General features: G+C 39.9%; 1 protein-coding gene across 1 annotated transcript in view; it reads left to right on the top strand.

Moving 5' to 3' along the window:
* Nucleotides 1-25,698, top strand: part of PTPRQ (protein tyrosine phosphatase receptor type Q) — a 155,741-nt gene that overhangs the window by 67,079 nt on the left and 62,964 nt on the right. Inside the window, exons 24-25 of the mRNA XM_050935707.1 lie at nucleotides 1,790-1,931; nucleotides 13,043-13,312. Coding sequence (XP_050791664.1) covers nucleotides 1,790-1,931; nucleotides 13,043-13,312 — 412 coding nt within the window. The remainder of the gene's footprint in view (nucleotides 1-1,789; nucleotides 1,932-13,042; nucleotides 13,313-25,698) is intronic.

Raw genomic sequence — 25,698 nt, forward strand, 5'->3', positions numbered from 1 at the left:
CAGGTGGGAGTAGCAAGGATTCTGTAGTTCGCACCTGTACTCAGGGCCAAGCAGCAAACAGTTATCAGGCCAAGCCCTTAGTCAGGATAGGGCCGTAAGGAGTCTATGGCTCGGGTCTGTATTCAGGGCCGAGCAACAAGAGGGTTGGACATCTTAGCTCCGGCAGATGGCTGACAAACACAGGCTTCTTGACCTAAAGAGGAGGGACTGCCTCCCCAGGGATGAGGTGGCAAGGGTAAGGGAATGCAGGCTCACCCAACTCCACTGCATCCCAGCCCAGGACCCTAACAGTGGCAGACTGGTCTGCCACTGGGTCAGTGGAGAATCCAGCCGCAACACACTAACCGGGTCTCTGGCAGCAACACAGCCAGATTAAGGTCAGTGGCCCCAAGGCCACTTCCTCCCCTCCCCTCAGGGTGTACCTGGATCCACAGGGGTCCTTGACTTCATCTGGAGAGAAGGCCCATGGTAGTCCCAGGACCTGCTCCGTGGCTTGGTCAGCAGGTGAGTCCAGCAGCTCTGGCCATTCCTTTGTACTGCAGGGGTTTGCTGCAGTCTCACAGCTCAGGAGCAGGCAAAAGGCATCTGGCTCCTTCGGTGGCTGCAGCCCAGCTGAGCTCCAGGACCCGCTTTTTATACTTCCCGTTCCTTCCTCTGACTTCTGGTGGGAGGGGCAAGCATAGCCTGACTCCGCCCACCAGGATTCACAGCATGGCCCTCCCCCCTCTGTCTCAGTGGGAGACCACGCTGCCTCACTACAAAGCTAAGTTGTATAATTAAACATTATTTTGAAAAATCTGCATTTGTTTTCCCAGTAGAACTGAACAGCTCTCCCTACTGCTTTTATAGTCCCATGAAGAGATGGCTGTGAGTGCTGCAGGAACAGCTGTTACCAGGGATAGCCTATACTCTTGCCTCTTTCTCCCGGCATGTTTCTACATTGCCCAAAATAGTCTCTTGTCTCACATAAGGAAGAAGAAATCACCTCTATCTCTTTCTCTCCAATTGCTGGACAAAGGCTGGAAGGACAGGAGGGGCACTGTGCCATAAACAAGCAAAAATGAAAAAGTTAGCCAAAGTGACACTTCAAGCTGGCATCAACCTGTTATATGGAAATCCTTCCCTTCAACTGAATCTATATCTGAAGAGGTGCTATCAGTGATAGAGGCAGAGGAGGGTGTTTGTTTGTGACAACAGCTCTCCAGGCTGGCACAGGATTCATATGTGAAGTTAGGCTGCTGATGTGGTACTACTGTAATTATAATAACTTCCGTTGACAAACTTTCTTCACAAGCCACAGTGAGAGAGAAAGAGTGGAAAGGAAGGGAATGGGAAAGCAGTGTTTTCAATCAATCAAATAATATCTGCTCTATGGTTTGGCTCACTCACTAACATGAATAGGAACTAAACCCTCAAAAACAAGCAGAGGGGCAGATAAATGTGATTGCTTGTTGTTATTTGCTATATTTCTATAGAAGCTCTCCATTGTGTCTTTCTAATTTTTTTGTTCTGATATTTTGTAATGTTATTTCTGGCGGGGTGTGTGGGGGGGAGGAATCTTGAAAGAGGTACCCTGTTCGTACAGAAAAAAATCTGGCTTGGGCACATCTGAAGAAGCACAATAAAGGATTTGACCCTGCTTGGACAATTTTGTGTGACGTGGAGACGTGAAGGATGCAGGAGACCAGACTGCAGTACCAAAACTCTTATTAAATCAGTGTGAGGAGTATGAGATCCAGTGTGTCCAAATATGTGGATTTTGTGCTAACAATTGTGTTTTTCTTCTAAGAACGTTTCAGGTTCACACAGTGATGCAAACCTTGTTGGATTAGAGCCATTCAGCACCTATTTTATCAGTGTCTCTGCTTTTACAAGAGTTGGAAATGGCAATCAGTTCAGTAACATAGTCCAATTCACAACAAAAGAATCAGGTTAGAAATAGTTTGGGTTTTTTTAATGAACTGCAGCATTGTCTATGCAGATTTCCTTTTATAACTGAACAGCATTCTTCCTTTGCTCTCCAAATGTAATGGAACTCAGAACTATATCATTGTCACAACATGCACTCGGATTCCTATTTTACCTGATAGGTGAGGTCTTTACTTTTCAAGTTCTATGTTGGAAGTCTGAAATTAGAAATATCCTCGATTGAACAGATAGGCATATATGGCTCCTATAAATCTTTCTGTAGCACACAGATAGTAGGAGGAAAATTAGATAAATATCAAACTTTGGAGACTAAAGTTATATTTTAGATCACTGTGAAAGCAACTGAGTAACAGTAATATCAAAGGCAGCTGGACAAAGAGAGGGCAAATGAATCAGAAGCTACTTTTTAAGAAATACGAATGTTTAACATTTTCTGATAACTTGTTTAGGGAAAAAAGGTAGTCACTAATTAAACATCTTCCTTTGTGATATCTCAGTCTTTCTGACAACTGGGAAGAACTATGCAATATAATTATTTAATTAATTAACCACTTACTAGCTGCATCTTGTGCTTGACACATATCCTTTGAAGTTACAGAAGCTAGAAAACTGTCCTTTCCCTTTCTAAACAGGGACACTGAGAAGAAAGCAGAAAAGAGAGGGGAAGAGAGCACAGGCAGGATTTAGCCTGCTAGGAAGTGTTTATTTTCAATGACTAGTAGCTATTTAATATATTTTTTTTACTAGTAACAAATGTTTATCATGTTGTTTAAAAGTGATGAAATGATAGTATGAAAAACTGAAAATTCTCTAAAGCTATAGGGCGAGATCTCAGGGTGCAGACAAACTATACGGAGCTCAACTCAGAGCATTTGAGCAAAGATGGTTTAGAAGGCTGCTGTACAAGGCTGCTGTCACTGGTCCAACTCAGGGCATCCCTCATGCTGCCCTAGTTTACAGTGGCTGCAAACAGCCAAGGAGCATCAGGATTTAGGGGTCTCCTCCTTTTGCTTTTCTATTCTAGCACTGGAAAGGAGGATAAGCCCCTACATTGCCTGTTCAGCCCTGGAAATTCACTTTGATGCTGGTAGCTGAGCCATGGTGTTAGACAGCTCTTGACTAGTTAGAAGGCCGAATTTCCGAATGCCATTTTATAACATATACTTCTGTACCAGATCAGGATTGGCTACAGAACTTGCTTATACACACCAGATGTGTTGACTCAGGGTATGTCTACACTACGGGATTATTCCAATTTTACAGAAACCGTTTTTTTAAAACAGATTGTATAAAGTCGAGTGCACGCGGCCACACTAAGCACATTAATTTGGCGGTGTGCGTCCATGTACCGAGGCTAGTGTCGATTTCCGGAGCATTGCACTGTGGGTAGTTATCCTGTAGCTATCTTATAGTTCCCACAGTCTCCCCCACCCATTGGATTTCTGGGTTGAGATCCCAATGCATGATGGTGCAAAAACAGTGTCGTGGGTGATTCTGGGTAAATGTTGTCACTCAATCCTTCCTCCATGAAAGCAACGGCAAACAATCATTTCACACCCTTTTTCGCCTGGATTGCCCTGGCAGACGTCTTAGCATGGCAACCATGGAGCCTGTTTTGCCTTTTGTCACTGTCACCATGTGTGTACTGGATGCTGCTGACAGGTGGTATTGCAGTGCTACACAGCAGCATTCATTTGCCTTTGCAAGGTAGCCGAGATGGTTACCATCCCTATTGCACTGTCTGCCATTGTAAATTGGTGATGAGATGATGGTTATCAGTCATTTTGCACCGTTTGCAATTGGAAATTGGTGATGATGGTTATCAATCATTTTGTACTGTCTGCTGCTGTCATGGGTGCTCCTGGCTGGCCTCACTGAAGTCGGCTGGCAGCGCATGGACAAAAATGGGAATGACTCCCCGGGTCATTCCCTTCTTTATGTTTTGTCTAAAAATAGAGTCAGTCCTGCCCAGAATATGGGGCAAGTGTACTAGAGAACCAGAGAGCACAGCCGCTCCGGGTCAGAGCCCCAGAGATCTCACAGAAATGATGAGCTGCATGCCATTCTAGAGGGTGCCCCTGCAACAACCCACCCGTTGCTTCCCTCCTCCCTCAACCCTCCTGGGCTATCGTGGCGGTGTCCCCCCATTTGTGTGATGAAGTAATAAAGAATGCAGGAATAAGAAACAGTGACTTTTTAGCGAGATAAAATGAGGGGGAGGCAGCCTCCAGCTGCTATGATAGTCCAGGCAGGACATTAAAGGGCGGGGAGAGGAGCGCAGCCTACCACTGCTATGATAGTCCAGGGAGTACAGAATCTTTTCTTTAGACATGAAGTGGGGGGTGCTAATCGAGCTCAGCCTCCAGCTGCTATGATGAGGACGGTTACCAAGCATTTTGTACCGTCTGTCGGGAATGACCAGGAGTCATTCCCATTTTTACCTAGGCGCCCCCAGCCGACCTCACCGAGGCCAGCCAGGAGCACTCATGGGATGATGAGGATGGTTTTCCATCATTTTGCACCGTCTGCCATCAGGAAAGGAAGGGGAGGGGATGCTGCTGTTCAGTGCCACAGCACCGCGTCTACCAGCAGCATGCAGTAGACATACGGTGACATTGAAAAAAGGTGAGAAACAATTTTTTTCCCTTTTCTTTCACGGGGGAGTAGGGGGGGTAAATTGACGAGATATACCCTGAACCACCCCGGACAATGTTTTTGACCCTTCAGGCATTGGGAGCTCAGCCAAGAATGCAAATGCTTTTCGGAGACTGCGGGGACTGTGAGATAGCTGGAGTCCTCAGTTCCCCCTCCCTCCCTCCATGAGCGTCCATTTGATTCTTTGGCTTTCCGTTACACTTGTCACGCAGCACTGTGCTGAGTCCCTGCTGTGGCCTCTGTCTATCATAGCCTGGAGATTTTTTCAAATGCTTTGGCATTTTGTCTTCTGTATCGGAGCTCTGATAGAACGGATTTGTCTCCCCATACAGCAATCAGATCCAGTATCTCCCGTATGGTCCACGCTGGAGCTCTTTTTGGATTTGGGACTGCATTGCCACCCGTGCTGATCAGAGCTCCATGCTGGGCAAACAGGAAATGAAATTCAAAAGTTCGCGGGGCTTTTCCTGTCAACCTGGCCAGTGCATCCGAGTTCAGATTGCTTTCCAGAGCAGTCACAATGGTGTACTGTGGGATACCGCCCGGAGGCCAATACCGTCAAATTGCAGCCACACTAACCGTAATCTGACATGGCAATACCGATTTCAGCTCTACTCCCCTCATCAGGGAGGAGTACAGAAATCAGTTTAAAGAGCCCTTTATATCAATATAAAGGGCTTCGTTGTGTGGACGGGTGCAGGGTTAATTCCAGTTTAACGCTGCTAAATTCGGTTTAAACACGTAGTGTAGACCAGGCCTAAAAGTTCTTTTAATGCTCTGCCAGGCATGGCTGAAGTTTTACACACTCTGCCACCTAGTGGCTGAACCGTATAATACAGTTTAGCATTCCCTTAGATCAGTGGTGGGCAATCTGTGGCCCATCACGGCAATGTGATTGTGAGCCGCGAGACATTTTGCTGACATTGACCATCCGCAGGCATGGCCCTCGCAGTTCCCGGTGACTGTGGTTCACCATTCCTGTCCAATGGGAGCTTTGGATAGCGACGGGTCACAGGGACATGCTGGCCACCGCTTCTCGCAGCTCCCATTGGCCAGGTACAGAGAACTACAGCCACTAGGAGCTGCAGGGGGCCATGCCTGCGGACGGTTAACGTTAGCAAATGTCTCATGGCCCGCAATCAGATTATCCTGATGGGCCGCAGGTTACTCACCACTGCCTTAGATCACTTCCTTTAAATTCTACATTCCTACCATTTACAATATTTACACTATCATGCTATCTTTGAGTTTCAGTATGTATCAATCTGTTAAATGTCTCTCGTTTTCTAATTACATGACCCAAACTCATAGCAGCTTGATCATCTGAGTTGCCAGGACTGGCTGCGGTCATTGGAATCCTTGAGTCATCTTCTTGTTCTGCAACAACCATCTGTAGAGTTTGCTCTGCTGATTGTTCTTTATAGGAATAAATTGTAGGTGTCCATGGTTCCTGTTGAACTGTCCACTGTCTTGCTCGATCACATATGATCTAGGCACTGAATTCTTTTTCTTTATGATAGCTGGAGTTGTCCATCCTTTTTCTCCGTCCAGTTTGACGTGAACATGGTCACCAGATTCTAGACCTGGCAGTTTTCTACCTGAGAAATGTCTATTATAAAAGTGTTCATAAGCTCTTTTCACCTTTTTATCTGATTTGGCTACTCTCTTTATGTCTGGCCACTTTGGAAATAGGTTCTTTTCCAGAGTTGGAACAGTAGTTCTGAGTTGCCTTCCCACCAGGAGCTGTGCTAGACTATGTCAGTAGCCGCTATTGGTGTTGATCTGTAACTCAGAAGAGCAAGGAATGGATCTTCCTGCTGTAGGATTTTCTTGTCTCTCTCAGCTTCTCCATTTGTTTGTGGGTAATGTGGACTGCTGGTAATATGATCAAAATCATATTTCATTTGGAATTACTTAAATTCTGCTGGAGTGAATAGTGGTCCATTGTCCATCACTAGTTGTTCTGGAATACTGAAGTGAGCAAAAGGTACACTTCAGTTTCTTGATAACACTGCAACTTGATATGTCTTTCAAGTACATTATTTCTGTATACCTGGAAAAGGAGTCCACAATGACGAGGTAATGGTGTCCTCTGAATTCAGATAACTTTTCAGCTAGTCTCTTCCGAGATCTGTCTGGCACAGGTGGTGTTATTAAAAGTCCTTTGTGTTGTGCTGGCCTGTTAGTTCTTCAGTGTTCACAGGCAGGTACAGTATTCTTTATGTCTTTGCTGATGCCCAGCCAACACACAGACTGCTTCACCTTCACAGCATTTTGTTAATCCTTGATGTCCTTTTTGGGTGAGGTTTAGGATTTCTGCTCTCATTTAGTTTGAAATTATGATGCAATTGACTTTAATCATGAGTCCATTTGACTTGCATAATTTTCCATACACTGCAAAGTAACCTCTTGTCACTTCCTTGGTGTCCTTTAAATATGTGAGCCAGTCATGTCCATGTAACTTAGAACATCCTGAAGTTGTGTGTCTGTCAAAGTTGCTTTTTGTAGCTGTTGTAGTCTCTTTTATGACACTGCTTATGCAGTTTATGATCTGTTATCAGTATAAACAAATCTAATCCACAAAGATACCTGTAGAAGTTCTCACATGCCCATATGCTTGCCAGGCACGCCTTTTCAATCTGTGCATATCGTTTTCTGCTTCTGTGAGTGTGAGAGAAAAATGAAGCTGGCTTCCACTAAATTCCATATTGTTGAAACAATGTACCACCTAAGGCCATAGCTACTTGCATCCTCACTGACCATTGTGGATTTGTGCACATCATATTACTGGAGAACTGGAGCTGCTGAGATAATTTCTATTACCTTTTTATAGGCAATTTTTTGTTATGGCCGCCATAGCCAAGTTATTTTGGACTTCAGTTCATTCAGTGGTTTTGTACCTGTAGAAAAGACTTGTGGATACCAACCAAGGTAATTTACCATCCCCAGGATATGTTTCAATTCTGGAACATTTGTTGGTGCATTCAATTAATTGCTTTTACTTTCTTGAGGCTAGGACTGATTCCGTCTTTGTTTATTGTCTGCACCTAGAGCTCGATTTGGGGTAGACAGAAAATGCATTTTTCCTTGTTTAGCTTCAGTTCAGACTGACTGATGAGGACTTTGTTGAGAGTTTTATTGTATTCTTCCATAGAAGACCCATATATAAAAATATTATGCACTAAGACTACAATTCCATTTGTATTTGTTAACAGTTCTGCCTTCTTTCTTTGGAAAATTTCAGGTGCATTGGTAATCCCAAAAGGTAATCTTTGAAAGCAAAATCTCTCAAAGGGTGTGATAAATGTTAGTTTAGCACTTTCTTTGTCTAAAGGAGTTTGCCAGAATCTGCTTGAGGCATCAAACTCAGATAATACTGTAGCTCCTTTCACTTTGGGAGGGAAGTCATCCAGTGTTGAGAGGATATATTTTTCTCTTACAACTGCTCCATTAAGTCTTTTAAGGTCCACACAGATTGTATTTTTCCATTTTTCTTTATAACTGGTATTATTCAGACACACATGTTGTTGGCTCAGAGTTTTTCTCGATTATGTCAGTCTTCTCCATTCTCTATAACTCAGTTTCCCCTTTATGGAGTAATGGGAGAGGAATCCTGTAAGATATATGTAACCCTTCTGCCCCTCTGAGTTGGCAGCAACAAGGGCCGGGTTCAGTATCCAAGGGTTCCGTTTCAATAATGCAATGCAAAACCGGCTCGAGCCCCCCCCCCAGTGACCTGGGACAATTACATACCCCCTCTGGGCGCCTCTAGGAGGCAATACTTCCCCTCTCGCAAGCACAGAATCTGAGTGTAGCAAAATCCTTTTAATAAAGGAGGGAAACAATGGGCATCATATTGGGGAAACACCACAAACAGGATTCATAACATAGACCCACCAAGTAAGTTTTGGCAGTGTCCTTTTCCCCTTAGGGTCTTAAGCCCAATCACTCCAAAGTCCAACAACCCAAAAGTCTCTGTCCCTGGTCAGTGCTGCCCTAGAGTTCAAAAGTTTATCTGCAGAGTTTTACCCCCCGGCCTAGGTGGAAATGGGGAGGGGGGGCGCACACAGGGTGTTAATGGGCACCTTACATGGTCCAAGGCTGACTGCCCCGCCTCTCTGTGCTCTGCTGCCGCCTTCACCACGAACAGCTCCACTCCACCAGCCGACCTGTGAGCCACTCCAGCCGTCCCCGCAAACTGGTCCGCTCACTCGCTCGCTGTTCCATGGGGTGGTCCAACCATCCTGCTCAGCTCTGCTCTGCTCTCATCCACTCCGCGTTCTGTGGGCTGCTCCAACCGTCCTGCAAACTGCTCTGCTCTGCCAGTTGCTTAGTGATATATCTTCAGGCTTCCCCACTAGTTACCACAACACTCAGCTCAGTAAGTTTAGCTCTTTTAGTAATTTCAGCTCTTAGTGATTTCAGCTTCTAGTAGGGGAGCCCCAGCGCTGGTGCACCACTGGCCCAAAGTGAATTCAGCTCAGCAGCTTCTTGCTAGATTTCTAATAAAATCAAAATTAGCTCTGCTAGTCAACAGTGGAGAGAAAAGGAGGTGCAATCAGTGTTCCAGGCCCTCAAAAGGGGCCCATATCATCAGGTACACACACCAGTCTCCAGCCTTTCTCAATTCACAGAGTTTTGGAACCTATGTCCCTTGTCTAGCGAGTGCTACTTAGTTGATGGTGAGACCCTCTGTCATAAAACCAGTTTATAGTGCCTCATTCACATAATCAGGGTAACAACACTTTATTCCTCCTGCCCCAATAACAGAGAAATTGGGGATCCCACAGCTGTCAAAGTGAACACTTTAGGCTGCCGTGGGCTATGCTAGGCAGGGTGGGTGTGCCTATGCAAACAAGATCAGCCCCTGAAGTTCTTTTCCACATTCGCCATAATTCACCATCAGATGTCAGGATAGAGCTCATCCTGACTCTGCTTACATATATGTACACTATATGGTTGAGCATTGTCTCAAGGGTTTTTTTTAATACTGCATCTCATTTCAACAGTCCAATATCACCAAATATTCCACTGAGTTCTTCCACCTCCCTCACTAGGCTCAGCGTGGCTACCACATTGTGGCTGAGAAGGCAGTTGGTCTGTGGTCCTTTGATCAAATACATTCTGAATGCAAAGATTTTGTCTTTGTAAGTTGTTTTGGTAGTGAACTGGCCCATGCAGTACAGAATACCTCTGTGGATAGTCGGAGCTGTGTCAGGTGACTTCAGCTCTTGCAGGAGTTGAAGGTGATTGTAAGTCCCTTATGAGATGACTGTGACATCATCTCCTCAGTCACTTTTAAAGTCAATAGTCTTGTTATTAATATTCAGTCATCACAAGTGATAGATCCTAGAAATGGCTCTTGATTCTTTGTAATATGAGTCGACTCCCTGACTGCTTTGATGCAAAAAACAGCTGCAAAATGTCCATATTTCATGCATTTATTACACCATGTGCCTCTGGCTGGACATGCATCATCTCTTGGGACATGACTGTTTCTACACCATGTGCATGTAGGCTGGAATTTGTCCCTTTTAACCTGGGAGTTGTCTCTCCTTGCCTTAGGGATCTTATGGTAATAACTTCTAGCACTTGTGCTGCATTTTTTAGCAGCTTCTTGTTTTTCAAGTTTGTCAAGTTGCTCTTGATGTTGGTCTCACCAGCTCAGACTGCTTTGCTTTCTGTATAGCTGTGGCTAGAGTTAAATCTCTTTTCAATTGTATCTGCTGTGAAAGGGTTTTGTCTGTTAACCCAATAACCAGCCTGTCACTGATATCTTTATGTTTTGCATTCCCAGTTTTCAGCCAATGCATGCAGAGCTTATAAAGCATTTGATATTTTCCTCTGGTTCTTGAATTTTTGAGATGAAAACATGCTCTGTCATAAAACATATTTCTCTGAGACAAAATATGCATCAAACATAGCCAGAACCCTTTCATAGTCATGTTTGAGACTCTATTCAGTAAATTCGAAGGATGTAAGGATATGTTCTGCTTGCTTCACCCTAGCATAAATTAAAGAAGATAGCCGTATATCTCCAGTTTCTTTGTAGAGTTTGAAATCTTGCAAAATACTGTTTCCAGTTTGACCATTGTGAAGATTTGTCAAAGCTGAAGTTCTCTGGAGCAGTGAAGAGTTGCATGTATATGAAATCCTGTAACCTTTGTTGCTTTGTTCCTTCTGTCTGCAAACTTTGTTGCTTTGTTCCTTCTATTTACAACTTTTGTTGCTGTTTTCCTTCTGTTTCTGTTCTTAGTTTATTCCTGACTCAATGTCATGTATTTCTATATCAAATATGGACTGGCTAGAGAGCTTGCTTATACACACCGGATTTGTTAATATAAGATAATTTAATGCTCTGCCAGGTATGGCTGAGGTTGGTCTAAATAAGGTATCTTACACACAGTTCCAACTAGTGCCTGTACAGTATCACACAGTTTAGCATCTGTTACAGTCTATATTTTTAGCAGCTGCATGTCCCACCATTCTTCCAGTAGGATTTTGTCCTGCCCAGCAGCTACAGAAGCAGTCATCAAAGCTGTCTCTTTTGGTCAGTGACCTCATAGCCTCTCCCAGATCCCTTCTTTCAGAAGTCTGCCTCCACTGGATGACACATTGCCCTTAGAGTGGAACCAAGTAATTTTAAAACTCTTTCTTCATGTTTTCTGCTGGGCTCATTGGGCCCCTCCCCTTTTCAGCCATTTTTGGCCACTGAATCTAAGGGCTAGCCTACAGATGAAAGTTAACGTAGAATACGTTAGGGTGTGAATTTAAAGTGTACTAACTTTTCCTGAATGACTCTATGTGTAGGCACTTGTATTCTGAAATAAGAGTGCCATATTCCAAATTAGCCTATTCCATTTAAACTAATTTGGAATAAGGCACACACATTCTGGAGTAACCTACATTTTATTCTCACTCTTTTTGGAGCACCTCTGCCCCACTGCAGCTCTCCCATGCTTCAGCAAAAAAGTTTTTTTTTTAAATCTCCCCCAGTTCAATGTTCTCCATTGAGTAGCCTGGCCTTTTATCAGCTTTTGCCATCTAGTTTAATTTTTCTGTGACTCTCCTCTGAGCAGATCCGTCACAGCCACACAGCTGCTTCTGTGAGACCAGTCCTCATGTCTCAGTTTTCCCCATCTGCTCCATGCTGCAGTCTGGCTTTTGTGGACTTGGCCACATCAAGTTCCTGCTTCTTCCAGCATGTTCCTGTGTCATGGAGGTGTTCAATATCAGGATTGCAGACAAGCAACATAAAAAGATACTGCAGTCCATAAGTGCTACCTTGTGTATAGAATCCCACAAAGTCCTTGAAAAACGGGTACTGGTCAGTGCATTCCCCTTATCCTTGCATGGATGCTACTATAAACTACCCTGGGATCTGAGATGGCATAGAACTAGCCCCAGAATTGAGGAGCCACAAACATCTCTTTTGCATGTCCCTCACCCAGGTGCACTCAGCACTAACTGGGTAAAGGATTCAATCCTATGCCTTTATTAAAATACAAAGTGATTTCCTTTCTTCTGTAGATGCTACTTTTGAAAGGAGTACTCTTCAAACTCTGGAGAGAAATATATGTATTTTTAAAGAGATCCGTTTTCCTCTGTACCTGTAGTAATTAGTATGTTTCCCTCTATTTCTGGGACATTGATGCTAGTATGGATTACTGGACATCGCTTCACTAGAGAGAGAAAAAAACAACAACACCTTTTTCTGTTGATTCTTTTTTCTTAGTTAGTACATCCCACAATCTGATTTTCCTTGGAAAAATTTAATCAGTTGTTCTATAACTTGGAACCAGTTGTTTGTTTTCATGTTAAATATATAATACTGGTTTTACCTATGAAATTTGAAGAGCTGCTGAGGAAGCTTTACGAGAATTCATCTTGCGGGGAAAGCAAATGGGTGGGACCAGTAACGTAACTGCTGCCTATGAGTGACAGCTTTGAAGACTCCCCCAAAACTCCTAGCCAGGTCACAACACTGCTGTAGGGATTACCAACCATAGGGTACAGTAAATGAGAGAAGGAAAGCTAAAGGGTAAGTAAAATTTTCTTTTGGAGTGTATCAGTTTCACATTACTGTATATGTTCCACTGTGCTGCTGATTAGAAAACATGGGGAAAATGTGGATGTAGATGGGAGAGAGAAGGGAAAAGGAAGTTGGAGCATATAGTTAGTTTTAGGAAATATAATGTACTATCACTCTGTTCATTTCAAGCACTGCTTCAGTAATGTTAATAATTACTGGAAATAAAGCTTCCATAAATATAATCCAGGACATTTCTTCATTTAAAACACTTCTTGCCCAGTGTTCTTATTATAGTATTAATTATCTGGCATTGGAATGCATGACCCTTATTATAGACATTATACCTACATCTCTGAGTATACTATAATGTGATTACCCTTTTGATTGTTTGGAATGTTAACCTTTGGTGCATGTGTATCTTTTAAGCTCCAGATGTTGTCCAGAATGTTCAGTGTACTGCAACAAGTTGGCAGTCGATTCTAGTACACTGGGACCCACCTTCTAAGTCAAATGGAGTGATTACACATTACATCATAATATTTGAAAGGAATTCTACAAACATTTCTGCTTCTGATAAGGTGCATACTTTCAGAGATCTGCTATCAAATATTTCTTACCAATTTAAAATAAAAGCTGCAACATCTGCTGGTGAAGGAAAAGAACAGATATGCAATGCCAGCACATTTCCAGAAAAAGGTAACAATTTTTGGATTTAAAATGTTACTCTAATTTAAATGACAATTGAATATTTAGATCAGTGATGATATTCTTACATTTACTACAGCATCCCAGTCTTTTCCCTAGTCAAGTATAATCACAGTCTGAATCTAAGATCAGACGATGAGAAATGGGGCCTGCTCTCCAAACCCTGTCTTGAAATGTCCTTGATTGTGATCCCTAGGGACAGAGGTTATCATGGAATAGCCAATGGAGAAAGTCAGTGAGACTTGGAAGTACAAATGAAGAGTTATGTTCTTGTCATGTTAAGTTTGAGTTCTTATTTTATTCATACTGTATCACCCAGTCCTAGTTTGCATTGGCTCATAGCTAGATTGGATATGTTTTCATCTTTTTGCTGATGACCTCACCTATTGAATATTATTACTGGGAAGGTTTTGTATGAGATAGTGGTACTTCTGCCAGTGACATCCTTTGTTTTAATGTTAAATAGCCAATACTGCGAATTCACTCATTAGAAGTGCTACCATTCAGAGGTTGTTAATCAATAAAATCATTTAACTTCCTCCAATATTTGTCATCTTAAGCTACCGTTGAAATGAACTTTTTAACAGGGGAAAAGATGGCAACCATATAGACAGTTTAGAGAAAATTAATTCCTGTGCCCTTTTAATAAAGAGGTTATCTTCACACTTCCTTTTTACTATTATATATTTAATAATGGGGCTACTTTTTCAGTGGCACTACTTGCGTGAACAGGATCTTTAATTTACATCTCCAGGCTTGAAAGGCCTGGATACATCCAGAAACATATAAGCTCATTTCCAGTTGGAATATGTTTTTCTCTCTCATCTCTAAAATAATAATTCATTAAAACACATAATATTACTTATTAGTTTCTCTCTGTTAATTGGAACTGTCTATCTAATTGTCTTTCATAAATAATGATGAGTCAGATAAGTATGGTGTTAATATCATATCAGAAATTCTTGCATACAGTGGGGGTATATTGGAAAATATATTATAGTGTAACATTTTTCATAAAGTTGAGGTTAATAGGACTATTCACATGCATGTGAGGGATACAGGGTTGGTACCCAGTTTGTACCTGCATAAGTTCTGCCTGAATATTAAAGAAGTGAAGTGTAGTTTGTCCAGCTCTGATAGTTCAAAAAAGCTTCTAGTAAGTGACTTTCTAATTCTTAGGCAGACACAAAGCAAATACAAAAATTGGTGGCGAGATATATTAAAGTCTGATTTGCCAGAAGTTTAACAAATTCCTCTTTATTCTGTGATCTCTTATTGTATGGACCTGGGAGCTATGCCTATTTTTACTTGATTTTCCATCTAAGAAATATAAAATGTTGGGTTACTTTTTGTTTCTTTGTGATAAAATTAGTGAGAATTCATAAAATGGGATGCCTTTAATGACACTTGAGTGTTGAAAGAGCAGATAATTGGAATTATAGCTGGAAGAATATGGACTAAACAGCATTAATGAAGATTCATTCAGATTCTGATTTGACTGTTCAGTTCAACCATGCTTGTGTACCTTTTCATATGTTGTTTGTGAACATTCTCATGCCTTTTATTTAGTTCTGATGAATGTATGGGTGCATCTCTGTACTGCATAGGACTGCTGTATTCACATGAAAAGAAGCATATTTGTATCTGAGGAAGAGTATCTGCTATTTGTTATTTATTTCTCAGTAATTGTTATGAGTTTTCATGTAAATATTTCAGTTATCCAATCAAATAATAGACAACACTTCCACATGACTTAGTTGTGAATGATGCTATGAATGATGAATACTGAATATTTGAAGTGAACAGTCCATAAACCACCAAAAAACTGAAAATTGTATGTTCAAACTATTTAACAGATTTTTATGAACAATTAAAATATTGGATACACTGGGATTGCTTTAGAAATTATTGCTAAACAGAATAAAGAGCTGTTAGCTAACTGATCTACAGTGAATAAGGTTACCTAATTCACTTGGAAAATATATATTTAGAGAATTTACAGTTTCAATCCAACTCCCGCTGAAGTCAATAGAAATATTCCCATTGACTTCAATTGGATGATAACCTTTAAGAGGTGTTCCCCCATCATAACAGTGTGAATTTATTTTAAAAGTGTGTATGATTAGGGTGATGAGATGTTCCATTTTTAAAGGGACAATCCCATTTTTGGGGACTTTTTCTTATTACCTATTACCCCCAGCCTCCAGCCTGTTTTTTCACAGTTGCTCTCTGGTAACCCTGTGTATGATAGGATATTGGAATGTAGTCCATTATTTTATTCTTTGACTGATATAATTTGAGATATTTTTCTCATTTATTTGGGCATAATGTTTTCTCTGCATCTTTTGTATTATTGGGGAAAAATCAATTAATTTATAGATTTCAGTGTAGCACCATGTAATGTTATGTGTGGGTTAGGTATTTATTTCATTGGAATGACAGGGCATGACTGAAAACTCATTTAGCTTTGCAACCCCCATTTTAGTGCATTTTTCAAATTTTTATTCTTGGGGAAAAAAAGTTTATTTTATTAGTTATATTTACAACAGTGCCTGTCCAACATTTTAGGTGCAGAACACTGATGCATTAAAAAACTCAGTAGATCAAATTGAGAATTAAAGGAACTTCCATTCCATCACAGTAAACTTAAACTTCTCTCTCTCCATCCTTTGCCATTCAACCCTACTCAGACCCTCAAAAAACTTCCACTTGGAACAACCTCGGGAAATAGCATCTTGTGTTATTTTCTTGGAAGTCTTCTAAACTGGACTCTGATTACCAACCCCTTCATGCCCTTATTCAGCAAAGCACTTAAGCACATTCTTAATTTTACGCATGTGCTCAAGTCCTCATGCAGTCAATACTACTTAAGCACATACTTAAAGTAAGGCATGATCTTAAATGCTGGGTTGAATTCTGATAGATATAAGCATGTGCTTAACTGCTTTACTCTATCAGGGCCTACACTAGCTATAATTTTACTGGGAGACACTTCTTTTTTAAACCCAAATTTGATTTATTTTGGAATACCGTGTGCATTATTAATGGGAGATTTGACTGAATAAGGGCTGCAGGACTAGGCCCTAGAACTACAAAATATGGATTATTGCTCTAAAAGAACTGTAGCTCAGACTTGTGTTGTTTAACATTTGGTTTAAATTTTAGCACTTAGTCATATTTACAACAAACTGGTTGTTAGTAGGACAATATCTTCTTAACTGTGTGTTCACATGAATTGTTTTCTGATGAGTAGCTACTAAGAATCAAAGATTCATGGTAGGGAATGGAAACAGTTTTATAGCTGTTGTCAGCTTCTTATTTATGGTGGTCTAAGATTAGTTACAGAATAGATAGCCAGCACTGAGTCACTGACAATGCATTTATTTTTGACATAAAGTGAAATCAAATTTGGTTCAGTGTCTCATTGCATAGTGTTTGACCTTTACATTCCTTGCAAAGACTATTTGATTTTTTTTTACGTAAACTTGTTCATATCTGGGTATTACTAAACATGGATCATGAAGATTAAATTTATGAGGAGATTAGTGTTCGGTGTCTAATCTAGCTTTGCTGTCATGGTAAACCACTTGTACCAGAATAGAGTATGTTATGACCCACAAAAAAATCTATGAACTTTGTGATAGTTACATTACTTTGTGTTTAAATATTTTATATAGGATATGAAAGATATTATAGCAAGATTTTAGGACTGAATAACTATCCTTAGATTATATCCAAGGAAAGATGCATATTATAATGGGATTTCATTAGGGTTGGGTGAATTTTCAGAGGACAAAAACTACCTTAAATGGTAACAAAATGTTCTCTAAAAGACTCTCTCTATTTTAAACCTGTTCACGTTTACCAAACTCTAGAGTCTAGGACAAATGTAATAGTCATTTGCTAATAAAAATTAAGCATATTAAAGTACCATTTTTAATTCCAAAATGTTGAACGATTAAAAATAGAAACTCCTATTATGTTTCATTTGTAAATTTTATATTTTACTCATCCATTCTCACTGTTTCTTCTGCTCTGAAACTTTTACTTACACGCACACTAAATTAAACATACCATTTTCAGCATGAAGAAAAGATATCAAGTTAGTTTGCCAGGCTCTATTTTCAGTGTTATGGTGCACCGTGTAATTTTCCTTACTGTCTCCTAGTATTATTTAATATTTATATTGTGATAGCACCTAGGGTCCTCAACCAGGTTAGGATACCATTGTGCTAGGTGCTGTTCATACATATATAGTAAATGACAGGCCTTGCCCCTGAGAAATCCTATACTTTCTTCTTCATAGATTCATAGCTTCAAAGGCCAAAAGGGGCCATTGTGATCATCTAATCTGATGTCCTGTATAACATGGGCAATAGAACTTCCCCAAAAATAGTTCCTACAGAATATCTTTAAGAAAAACATCCACTTTTTATTTAAAAATTCAGTGTTGGAGAATCCACCATGCACCCTGGGTAAGTTAGTTATTGTCACCGTTGAAAATATATGCCTTATTTCCATTCTGAATTTGTCTAGCTTTAACTTTCAGCCATTAGATCATGTTAAATCTTTATCTGCTAGATTGAAGAGCCCATTATTAAATATTTGTTTCCCACATAGGTAGTTGCAGACTTAGCCTTAACCACCCCTTAACCTTCTTTTTGTTAAGCTAAATAGATTGAAATCCTTGAGTCTATCACTATAAGGTATGTTTTCTAATTCTTTAATCATTCTCTTGGCTCTTCTCTCAACCGTCTCCAATTTATCAACATCCTTCTTGAAGTGTGGATACCAGAACTGGACACAGTATTCTAGCAGTGGTCATACCAATGCCAAATGCAGAGGTAAAATAGCCTTTCTGCTCCTACTTGAGATTCCCATTTTTATGCATCCCAGGTTCACATTAGCCCTTTTGGCCACATTGTTGCACTGGGAGGTCATATTCAGCTGTGTATCCATCACAACCCCAAGTCTTTTTCACAGTCACTGCTTCCCAGGATAGAGTCACCCATCCTGTAAGTGTGGCCTATGTTCTTTGTTCCTAGATTATACATGTACATTTAGCCATATTAAAACACGTATTGTTTGCATGAGCACATTTTACAAGCAATCTAGGTTGCTCTGTATTGGTGACCTGTCATCTTCATTATTTACCATTCTCCCAGTTTTTGTGTCATCTTCAAACTTTATCAGTGAGGAGTTTATGTTTTATTTCAGATCATTAATCAAAATGGATAAGGCCAGCAATTGATCCCTGCAAGACCCAACTAGAAACATATCATTCAGTGATGATATCCTGTTTACAGTTACATTTTGAGACCTATCAGTTAGCCAGATTTTAACCCATTTTATGTGTGCTTTGTTAATTTGATATCTTTCTAGTTTTTTAATCAAAATGTCATGCGGTACCAAGTCAAATGCTTTACAGAATCTTAGTATATTACATCAACACTATTACCTTTATCAAACTTGTAATCTCATAAAAAATCAAGTTAGTTAAACAGGATCTTGTTTCCATAAACCCATGGTGATTGGTATTGATTATATTACCCTCATTTAATTCTTTTTTAATCTGGTCCCATATAAGGTGCTCCATTATCTTGACTGGGATCAATGTCAAACTAACAGGCCTATAATTACACAGGTCATTCCATTTACCCTTTTAAAATATTTGCACATCATTAATTTTCTTCCAATCTCCTGGAACTTCCCCAGTATTCTAAGATGTATTGAAAGTCAGCGTTAATGGTCCAATGAGCTCCTCAGCCAGCTCCTTTAAAGCACTTGCATGTAAATTATTTGGATCTATTGATTAAAAATGTCTAGCTTTAGGAGCTGCTGTTTAGCATCATCCTGAGATACTAGCAGAATGAAAAAGGTATTATGTGATATGTCAGCCTGGTGTGGAGAACCCACATGTGAGATGAAGGGACTTCTGTGTCCCTTGCTGCCACTTTAAACAAGATCAGGGTTGTCCCATAATGAAAAAAAGACTTATTCACTGCTGCCAATCTGGTAGCTTCTATGATTTACTTAAAATATAATGCATTCAAATAATTGCAGAGTGAGGTCATGACACAATGATTTCTGAAGAGCTCCTTCTGTTACAGAAGTTCATTTGGTTCCCATACTTACATATGCTCAGTATATTATGTATTAATTTGTAGATTCTCCCATTATCAGGTGTGTCTAACTACAAAATAAAGTTAATGAGTTCTAAGTTGCTTGTTCACCTGACCTAACAAACACGGTGAACTCTTTGCTGCTGCAGCTATAGATTTTCTCTGTATTATGGAAGGTCAAAATAAATTTCATTGATTCTTTTCCTTTAAGCAGATAAATCAAAACCAGTAGGGAATTTTACAATACCAATTACTCTTTAGGGAATTCTACTGTTTCTACTTACTAGGGAATTCCATAGCACAAGTCAAATAAAGAAGCTTTATCTTTAAAAAAAAAAAAATCATACACACACGCACAACCCTTAATGCTGGATTAACTGGGTAAAAAATGGGGACAAAATATGTGCAGAGCTAAATTAGAAAAAGTTTGCAAGTCACATGCATTAGTTGTTTAAAAGTAAGTGTCCAATGTATGCTGCTTACTATAATGGCCCAACCCTTTGAAATGATGAGCATTCTCAATACCCATTGAAATAAATAAGTGTTGAGGGCAATCAGCATTTTTACAGGACTAAAACCACTGTGTGTGTTTTACAGTTCAGGAAATCCATTTCCTCCTCTGTATGTAATTCTCAAACATTTCATACTGTATTCTTGAGTGAGCATATTAAATGAAGGGTATGATTCTTCTCCCATGATATATTCCAATTGACTTCAGTGGAAATATTATTAGACCTGAAGGCCTAAATTTTCAAGTGCTCAGAACCCACAATTGGGGACTTTCCTAAGAGTTCAGCTCTCACTTAGGCAGCTAAACAAGGACTGGATTTTCAAAAGAACTTAGCAGCAAATGTGTTGAGGTCTTTTCAAAATCTGACCCTAGCCATGGGGGTTAAACTCTTAAAAATCTGTCCATAATATCAGATCAGTGACAAAATTATGGGAAAAATAAAAGCTAACATTTTTTACATTCTTATGTCAGCAAATTACCATCCAGTGCAAAAAAAGAAAGATACCACTGTTTAGGGCCAGATTGTGATGCCTTTCTCATGCTGAATGGTACCTTATACTATGAGTAATCCCAGTGATGTCAGTAGAGCTACCTGTAGAGTAAAGTGCTACTCAGTATAAGCAGGAGTATCACAGTTTGGCCCTTAAGAATTCTCCATGAAATATAATTTTATCAATACAAAGTCCTCCAAATATTTATTTTCTTAATTTCCTTTTTTGTTATATTCCAGTATTTATCGGTTCCAGGTTCTTCACTTCATTTCTTTTGATGCTCTTAATACCACGCAGCAGATTTATAGGTTGCCATTATTCTTTTAATGCAAACTCCCTGCTAAAGGCAGCTGTTCTTAAAGCAGATTTCTTTTCATTAATTTAGTTAGGAACTAGTCATACCACATTGCTTTTTTTCTTTCCCCGTCCTGCGCAGCTGCAGCCATTGCTTTTCAGCAACCTCTACAGTCAGACCCATCTTCTTTCCTTTCTCTAGCAGATTGGATTTTTTTTTTTGCCCTTTACTGCTCTTGTGTCAGCTTCTCCATCATGATGAATAGAATTCTTGCTGCAAAACTCACCTGTCTGTCTCTTCATTTTAGCCTAGCTTTATATGCCAATTCCATCAGCCCAGTGCCTTTGCCTGCCTCACTCTGTGGGTGTTTGATTCACATTCGGGTGCTTGTTGCATCTGAAATTTGCTTCCACTTAGGTTCTTAAATAAAAGCGTAACCTGAAAGCAGTCCACAAGCTTTGGGGCTCCTGATTAGCATTACAGCCTGGTGAGAGTAGGGAATTTAAGGGACTCGGTGCTTGGCTTTGAAGTTTAGCCACCTTTAAACACTGCAGGATGAACTTAGAAATTCCTCATCCCTGCACCAATGCAGATACTGAGTTCACTAGTACTTCACAGTCAGTGAGCTCCTCTGGCATAGTTGTTGGAACTAGGGATGGTGGGGGTGCTGCCACACCCCCTGGCTTAAAGTGTTTTCCCTTATACACAGGGTTTACAGTTTGGTTCAATGGCTCTCAGCCCCCCCAGTAAAAAAATTGTTCCAGCACCCCTGTCCTCTGTTTCATGGTTATGAATTCAAAAGCTAAATAGTATGAAAACAATCCCTTCATATTTTAGACTGCTCCATATTCCTTATTGTGTTATAATGAAAAAAATATAATCAGGAAAGAATATTTTTATTAGGTAAATATTTAAATAGATTGATCACATTATAATGAGGCTTGTGATGTATTGGGGGATTTAAACATGAGATTAGTATCAAAGATCTAACCAGCTAGTCAGAACACAACTCTGGACAGTTAATGTCCCAATGTATACCATAACTAACATTCTTTTCTTGCTATTTATTTATATAGTGGCTTTCTGGAGGCCAGTGAAGGTTAATATAATTACATTTAGATGTGTATTAAAACAGAAACATGTCTATGGGAGTATATATGCAGACCTTTGTTACATATCCGATGAAAGCATCAGATCATAAATGATCATTCCTGAATAATGCAATTTATCTGAATAATTTTACTGTGAACATTGATCACTTCATAGTTGAATCATGTTTAGAAAATTTAAACAAGCTGTCTGATTACTCTAGGAGGCATGGAATGGTTTGTTCAAATTAGTACCATCTGTGGATAGAAAAAGTTTGGGGAATTTTAGTCATTCTTGAAGAATGAAAATCTGATTCTTCATGCTAAAGTAACTATAATCCTGTTTGTATCTGTAACCTAATAGTGTAGTTGTCTTGAAGTTGTCTGGCTGAATGTGCAGTTCATCAAAGCAGAAGGTACTGTACCATGGAGTGTCACTGCTGATCACTAGTAATTGCCCTCCAAGTACCTGCATTCTCTTTTTGATGTGCTCAGGACTCAACATCTTTTCATTTATTCTGAGTGAAAATGACATTTATATGTGATTTGCCCATTTATATGTATTTGATGAGATTAAAATGAATTAAACTTTTTAACTAACATTTAAATCCCTTTTTAATCAACTGTTTAGGCATTGTGGCAGAAAGATGATTTTCTGTGTTTTCTGCTGCCTTACACTTTATTTTGCAGGGCGGAAACTAGACAAATTTTCTACTGAAACAGGCCCTTAATAAATTGTAAATGAGATGAAATAAAAATGAAAGATACTGTATTACAGTATAAAATATCTATCTACTACAGTGTATATCTAAGGTGCCTATCATCCTGGGTATCTGAAAGGATTTATTCCATCAAAGAGACAATTTTAATCTAGTTTTTTTAGGTCAAGGGAATTATCCTCCTGGAAATATATTTAATTTGTAGTTCACTCAAACCATGAAGTGTCTTTTTGATTATTACTGCTACATTATTGGACTTAATTATGCTTTTGTGGCATCACCCTGCACCCTTCAGGGGGTGCAGTGTGCTCTCCTCTGCAAGGCCAGTCAGATCTGCTGGCTGGAATGTAGGGGGGTTGGGCAGGGCCATAGCTTCCTCTTTGCCTCTCCCTTCCTCTTTAGAAATGTAGGGACTGAAATTGTCACCCACTGCCACATGGAGGGAAGAGGAGGAGAATCCTTGCACCATTTCCCCCACCCCTTTGTGCACCCAATCTGCCCCATTATTATTAAACCTGTTTCTATACCTTAATTTCTTCTGTCTCCTTTGTCCCAGGCAGATCTTTGTTTACCTTTCCTCCATCAGGACTTTTAATTTTTGAGATGTTTTATGGGAAAGTGACTCTTTAGGCTTTGGCTGGCTGCTTTAATAAAATCTTGTTAACAGGGCTCCTCCCACTGAGAGAACCCCAGAATACATTGATCTGAACTCCCCAGGAAACCTTGGAACTCATACAATTTGATTGGCAGCACTTAATCCATCAGAGATTCCTAGTCCTGCTGAGATTAAAGGACCTGATTTAAATGGAGGTTTATTCTATGGAGTGCTTGCAGGATCAGACTCCAATATAGTTTTCAGTAAATATAAGAGGTCACTTGTAGTTAGCAATTTTGCAATCCTGAAAGGTTTTATTTTGGTTCAGTTTCAAAGGGACCTAGTGACAGTTATTTTATTCAAGCTATTTTACCCATCCCCCAGAATCCATTCCTAATTTTATAATTTCAGTAATTGAACAAACCAGACCAATATTCTTTACAGTGTTTTGAATATATACTAATAACTTATCTTCAAATATAGTACACTCATTTAAAAAAACATTTTTAGGAAGCAATTAGTATTTTTATTGCACTCATTGAGCCCACCTCAGCTCTCATTTCAACACTAATAAAGAAAAGGTCAGAATAAGACTTTGATAATATGCAGTGTGCAGTACTCCCATGAATGTCCTACACTGGTTATCTTCTGCTGTGTTTTTTTCATAATGGGGAAAAAATAGGATTGCACCTGTAACCCATATAGATAGTTCTCAGTCTGATTTGTTTTTCATATACTATAAACTGCTTTGCTTCTCACTAAGAAACAGAGGGAAGAATCTGAACTTTAATTTTGATGCTATGGAGTATTATAATGATTCCAGCCTTTGTTTCTTTCAGAAGATTCTTTGCTTCAAAGAAGGCTCTTACCTATCTCACATTACTAAAGTAGAATGAAATTTTGCCCCCATTGAAGTCTGTGGAAAAACTTTCATTGACTTCAGTGGGGCCAGGATTTTGAGTATAGTAATTAATGGTACAGCACTAAATTATGCAGGTAAAAAGATTAAATAAGAAAATTACCATGGCCAGAAAATGATTTTTGTTTAAATGCTTGTTGGCTTGAATGACCGCACCACACTTTAAGCAGGGGGTACTTGGCTGGCCGGCCAAATGAAGGGAATAGTCCTTTATGGTGGGGGATGGGAGGAGATGAAAACTACCGCAGTGGGTCAGCCTGGTCACTGACTCATCCCCTGGGAATGCAGGGTTAAAAAGTGGCAGCTCTGCTTCTGAAGCTTCCCTTTTACACAGAGCAGGTTAAGACAGGACCCACCCTCTCTGCCTGTTAGGTGGTAAAACACCAGGTTTGGTCAAGACCTGCCGTGGGCATTACATTAGCTGCCCCTTTTTTAGGGGGGCTGGGAAGGAATTTTGCCCCTACCACCATATTGGCTTGGGTGCAGATGGGGTTTTTTTGCTTTTCCCACAGCGGGTGCAGGGAGGGCTTTGTTCATGCATGACATGAAAGACAGTAGGCTGTATGTCACAACTCATTATTTAAGTGTAATGTGGATGTCCAGTGCAGATACTCAATAGGAAAGATATACAGTGAACAGATAAATGGTTTGGAAAAGGACTTAAAAAGAGGTGTTCATTAAAGGAACAAATGGGGGCAGTTGGGGACTCCTATGATTAGTATGGCAGGGAGCCAACCCCCCATTAGTATAGCCCACATTAACCCTCTTATGGGGGAGGAGGGTGGATGGTAAGATCCCAGCAATAGATTTACTGGAGGGACCTGGATGGAAAAAGAGGGGGAGCTAGTAAAAGACCCCCGGGTACTTACAGAATAAACATGGAGTTATCTGCACTGTACAATTTTATCTCCTGGGTAGCCCCAGACATCTAATAATAAAGGTGCGGCCTGAGTAAACCCATGTCAAATGTCTCCTGTCCTTTCAGTATAACCAAACAATTGCTGTCTGCACTTTGCTGGTATTCGTTCCTTTGTTTTCTTGAGCTGCCACTCCACTCCCATTCGGTCAAGATTTTATTCTTACAACTCAGTCATTCCAAAGTATTCATATTTATGGAGGAGACAAAGGTTTGTAACATTAGGATGTCATATGGTTAAAAGACTAACAGTATTAGGATAAATAATGGATTTTTGTTTTACCAATAATGTTTTTTCCCTGATTTCAAAACACGTAAGGCAGGTATACGGAAGGATTTTTGAGGAGGTTTCTCTTGGCAGTTTCTGCTACTGGAGAATGGTAATATTTTCTTACAGAGAATCTTTGAGATAATATTAGCTTGGTGTGTGAGTATATGATCCTGTACAAAACTGTATGTCACATATCCAGTCTGAGATCTGAAAAGTACACTGTTGGCTTAATATGGATATAGTATGCTGTTGTGTACATGCACATTTATATATCTACATGGGTGTTCACATATATATGTGTGTATAGATAAAAGGAAACACACAAAGTTGGGAGCTTCTTTTTTACATTGCATTTTCTTGATACTGAATTATTGTTTTTAATTGCTGTTATTTCTTGTTTACTGAACAGCACTGAATATTGGAAAACTGAGCTACTGTGTGTGTGTGTAT

Source organism: Gopherus flavomarginatus, chromosome 1 (assembly GCF_025201925.1).
Source record: "Gopherus flavomarginatus isolate rGopFla2 chromosome 1, rGopFla2.mat.asm, whole genome shotgun sequence".
Classification (NCBI taxonomy): Eukaryota; Metazoa; Chordata; order Testudines; family Testudinidae; genus Gopherus; species Gopherus flavomarginatus.